Source organism: Nicotiana tabacum, chromosome 22, assembly GCF_000715075.1.
Source record: "Nicotiana tabacum cultivar K326 chromosome 22, ASM71507v2, whole genome shotgun sequence".
Taxonomy (NCBI): Eukaryota; Viridiplantae; Streptophyta; class Magnoliopsida; order Solanales; family Solanaceae; genus Nicotiana; species Nicotiana tabacum.
This window is the reverse complement of record NC_134101.1, coordinates 54,337,650-54,343,256: the sequence shown is the minus strand read 5'-3', so window position 1 is coordinate 54,343,256 and position 5,607 is coordinate 54,337,650. Positions and strand designations below refer to the sequence as shown.

At 37.9% G+C, this 5,607-nt stretch overlaps 1 protein-coding gene across 1 annotated transcript; it reads right to left on the bottom strand.

Moving 5' to 3' along the window:
• Positions 1–655: 655 nt before the first annotated feature.
• On the bottom strand, positions 656–1,411 carry LOC107765746 (uncharacterized). The gene has a single exon (XM_016584431.1). It carries the CDS (start codon positions 1,409–1,411, stop codon positions 656–658), a length of 756 nt encoding a protein of 251 aa, XP_016439917.1.
• Between the last annotated feature and the right edge of the window lie 4,196 nt (positions 1,412–5,607).

Below are 5,607 nucleotides of genomic sequence, written 5' to 3'. Positions count from 1 at the left end.
TGTGCCTGTCACTACTTTCAGTCACCTCATATCCATTGTCTGCACTGCCATTCACATGACACTTCAATGCAATCCTCATGAATTGGTTGTACAACTCTATAGTTTTAGGACTGAACTCATTTTCCCATGTCATCACCTCAGCGTCATATTCATTAAGCATGTTGATCACCTTGATTCCAATATCCTCAAGCATCTTAATGATTGACTTGTGCCTTGCTTGTAGATCCATGCATTGAATGACTCAGTCAAGTTGTTGTCCACAGACTGGTTCTTGTAAACAGTATCAAAGAATGCCATACTCCAACATTTTAGTGGATGCTTTAACAAATCCTCAACAGCTTACTTTGCATCATCATCTACTTAACTCATACTCTTTATCTGATCTTAAAAGTCCTCTTCATAAGTACTCCATGCAGCTCACCAAAGAAATATTTTGTACTCTCTTGACCCCCATCTTATGAACCAATTTGCTTCTATGTGTCTTACACAAAACCTGAAGTGTGCCTCAGGAATAATAATTTAGATTGAGTCAATCAATCCCTAAAAATAACATTACAAATAAACTGAGTAAATAGCAGCAAATAACAGTACAAAGAAACTAAGAAAATGGCAGGAAATGACAGTACAAAGAAGCAGTATATACCTTTTGTATATCTTATATAAATATGATCCCTTCACCCATTTTGAGGTCCAATGAATTCTGCAGTTGACCTAAGAACACCTTCCAGGTAAGTTTTGTTTCTTTATCAACAATAGCCCAAGCAAATGAATAAAAATGATTGGCAGAATCTTGACCAACAGCTACCAAGAGCTGACCTTTAGATTTCCCTTTCAAAAATATTTCATCAAATCCAATGAAAGGTCTCAAACCGCTCTTAGACCCAGACTTCATTGCTTGAAAACAAATATACATCCTTAAAAACCTTCTTTTGCCTTTTTCAAAAGCATATTTTGATAAGTTAATTATTACATCACTCCCAGGATTGTTAAGTGTCAGTTCATTGGCATAAGCAACTAGCTTATTATACTTATCTAAAACACTACCTTTAAGTTTCTCCAAAATTAATTTCTTTGCCCTATTGCACTTAGATTCACTAATATTTACTTTAAATGCAGCTTTCAAGCTTTCCCTCATCTCTTTAACCTTAATTTTGGGATATCTTCCAAGCATTTTTTTTAAGTAAGAAGCTACTGTATTTGCATCTTCGCATGTGTGCTTTGGCTTTAAAGTCTTGAATTTAACCCCACCCTCTGAAGAACCTTTAGATATATGACAAACAAAGGGGTAGTCACCAACACAAATGTACTTAAGCCTTGTTGGGTCACTTTTTAGTTGTTGCAAGTCATATCCATTTGCAAGAGAATACATGATGCTCATTTTCCTAGCTTCGGGTGTATCTTTAAATGTCATTGACCTATCTAACTCTTTATAGTTAGTTAACTTATCATTGATGTCCCTATTCTTTTGTATAAAAGTTTCTCCAATCCATCAGAACTAAATTCAGGAGAATCAGATTCATCTTCCTCACTTTCATTATCACTACACTCAGTAGCAACTTCAACTTCTATTGTGTGTGACTCACTGTGAATGACTATATTAGGTATATCAATTACTGGTACGCACTCTTCTATAACAAACAAATTATTAACATTACACTGGTCACTAACAAAGTCCAACAAAGTCCTAATCCCATCATCCCCATCTATTTTATAGTATCTACCAGAAGGACCCTTTAATATTAGTTGTTGCACCCCTATATACCCAAACTTGGTATCATATTCATCAATTAAATTAGCATAAGAGAGCAAGTCAGAGTCATAACCTTTCATCATGTGCACATACTTCTCTAAATACAACAGTTGTGGCTTACTAGTCCAATCCCCACCATGCTGAAAAACTATCAACTAGCACTATCTTTAAAATGATGCATAGTAACCATGAATAAAGTTATTACATCACCATAGTAAGTTCATAAATAAATAACAAAGAAAAGAGGTAGATAAATAATAAATAAACATGAAAAGCAGAAGGAAAAGCCTAAATAAACAAAATAGGGGGGAAAATAAAATAGGGAAAAGGTATAAAGATAGATTCATAAAGAAAAAAATTTAACGAGATACTATGATAAAGAAAAGGACACAATCATTCATAGTGGGGACCACACAATAAAGTATCAAACCTAGAGTCCCTCCTCAATAAAATAAGCACAAAACAGATTTGTATGAGACCCACATGAGCATCATCTTCAAAGTAAATGCAGGTGAAATAGGGGACCAAATAACAACAATTCAACTATTAACAGATACTTTAAACCTTTTCTTTTAGTTAAATACCAACCATATGAGACACTTCTTTAAAACACAAAAGGGACCACACATACTTGAAACCCTAAACCAGATAAAATTCTTTCAAAACAGAGGAATAATAAATCAGATATCGTCAATTCTACCAATATACCCTAACCGACCAACAGAGACAGACAAAAAAATTAGGGTATAAAGTAGAAAGTCACATGCAAACACAAACAACGATAAAAACACAGACAAAGTAAAACCCTAAATGACAAATCACATATCTAAATACATAAAAGTGTAATACCTAAACGACGAAGCACAAATCTAAAAACCCTAACTTTAACAGAAAATATTTGTGCAACCCTAAGACAAAAATGCATCATTTATAAACAACAAACATATGAAAATAGCAGAAATCTTTAGATTTTGGGGAAAAATCTAACCTTGGACTGCATTAACCACTGAAAATGGAGGATTTTGTTTTGAACCTTCCACACTCTTCTCTCTTGTTTCTATCGAACATATGTAAACCAAATGACCCTCTTTATCAATTTAGACGGGTCTAAGTTATTTATTTAGTTGCAAACGGGTCACAAATGGGAGATGGGTGATGTGAAGTGGTCTGTGGGGTTTTAATTTGGTGGAGTCGAGTGACTTGGCAGTTGGCATGGAAACAATTGAGGGGGGCAACTGCCACGGTGTAGATCCTCTAAGGTTAGGGAAAATTTTTAAAAGTTCATTAACAGTAGGGGCTAGATTGGACGAATAGTATAACGGGTGGCAGAAGTAAATAATATAGTATAGTAGAGGGACAATTTTGGACTTTTCCCCTTATTTTTATACTACTTTCCAGAGTTTTTCACATATATATCCTTATATGTTCTAGATCCGCCTCTGTAAATAGGTGGTAAAGAAGAGAAGAACAAAGAAGCAGAGTATTTTAGAAAAGCATTCAACGAAACGATACATTATCTTGCTTTAGTTGGTATAGAGGATGCATTTCCAATACCATTACTCCAATGGCTAGATTTGCAAGGGAATATTAAGGTCATGAAACGTATAGCTGATGAAATGGACGTTATTCTTTAACGTTGTCTAGATGATCATACTAAAAAGAGGAAAATGAATGATTCTTCTGGTGGTGCTGGTATTGATAATTGTATACGGCCAAAATCGAGCTTGTCCTTCGTATGACTAATCGAGACTGGAACAAGATCAAGGTTCAACCTCGTATAATATCGAGCCATGATGCGAAGTTAGATTGTCGGGCTCGTGACTCAGAGACCGATCGAGTTCAAGATCGGCCAAGATCGAGATCGAGCAAAATAGAGACCGATCAAGATCAAGATCGAGCAAAATAGAGACTGATCAAGATCGAGATCGAGCAAAATAGAGACCGATCAAAATCGATATCGGCCTCGATTGAGGAAAGCTTATCGAGCCAAAAAACAGAAAGCCTAAATATCAGTAATTGGGCGAGAATCTCGGCGGAAATCCTAGTGCATATCAAGGAGAGGCCAATTAATTAATATATCATGAGATTCCTTACTATATTTAGAATTATATTAAGAGTAGGACTTCCCTACTATATAAAGGGGGTCTGATCATTCGTAGAGAGAGAGATCATTTATGCAATACAAAGCAATACACTGCCTTCTTTCAGCTTCATTATTTTGTTACTTTGTTCATATATTAGCGGAATCTTCACTTGGTTCTAGGGTGATCGAATTTGAGGGCCAAGGCTAATTGATTCATTTGGTTTGCATTTATTTCTTTTACAGTTAATTTCAATACTAATATATATTTTCTCAATTTGTGCCAAGTTATATGACGCATCCTTAGAGTCGCGCATAAATTTAATTGTTATCCGTTTTTCGGGTAAATAGTTTGGCGCCCACCCTGGGGCTAAGGATAATAGTGGTTATTTGATACAAATCTCTATAAAACACACAATTTTATACTTGCTCTTTGAAGTGTCCTTGATTTCAGGCTAAAGATGACAAACTCTCAATTACTGCCCTTGCATATCGACAACGGATCTGGCCATCAAGGTGAGAATAACAACGTGATGCCTTGTGATATAAGGCCACCCGCTGACCCCGTTGGGACTCGGGTCTTGGATCCGATTGACATTAATTCACATATAGCCATCGACACGAACCAGCATACTGGTCCCGAAAACAGCGTCCATGGTGGAACCCGATCTGCAGCTCGAAATACCCAAAATATCAGAGAAGACGAGATTAGCCTACGAATGATCTTCGAAATGCTGCAAGCTCAACATGTGGTGATAGCTAAGTTGCAGAGACAAACCCAGGAACCGAGCAAGGCTGAGCCCGGTCCACCCCAAGAAGTCACCCATAGAACGGGGCCAGTCGTGGTAAGATCAAATGAACAAGAATCGGGGATTAACCCCAAAATTATAAAAAATGCTCGAGGAACTGACAAAGCGGATAGAGTCAGTGGAAAAGAAGATCAAAGCAAACGACAAGAAGGTGGAAACTTTTAACTCCAGGGTTGATCAGATCCCAGGTGCACCACCAATATTGAAGGGTTTGGATTCCAAAACGTTTGTACAAAAGCCCTTCCCCCCGAGCACGGCTCCCAAACCGATCCCTAAGAAGTTCCGCATGCCCGAGATTCCTAAGTATAATGGAACGACTGACCCTAACGAGCCACCTCTTACACGTGTGTGATTAAAGGGAATGATCTAGAGGACGAGGAAATCGAATCTGTGCTACTAAAGAAATTCGGGGAAACCCTGTCAAAGGGAGAAATGATATGGTACCATAATTTACCACCTAACTCTATCGATTCTTTTGTCATGCTTGCAGATACTTTTGTAAAAGCACATGTCAGGGCCATAAAGGTCGAGACTAGGAAGTCGGACCTTTTCAAGGTAAAGCAGAAAGATAACGAGATGCTCAGAGTGTTTGTGTCTCGGTTTCAAATGGAATGAATGGATCTACCACCGGTCGCCGATGATTGGGTCGTTCAAGCTTTCACTCAAGGACTAAATTAACGAAGCTCAGTGGCTTCACAGTAGTTGAAGCAGAACTTGATTGCGTACCCGTCTGTTACCTGGGCCGATATACATAATCGATATCAATCGAAGATTAGAGTCGAAGACCACGAGCTGGGGGCTCCTTCCGGGTCCGTTTATCCTATCAGGCTCGTTGACAAAACCAAAAGGGACATTGATTGAGAACCAAGGTTGAACAAGGATCGATACCAGCCGTATAATGAAGATCGTATGGGCAACGGACCGGTGCGTAACCCTGTACGAGGTGAAAGGAGAAATGATGGAGGCCA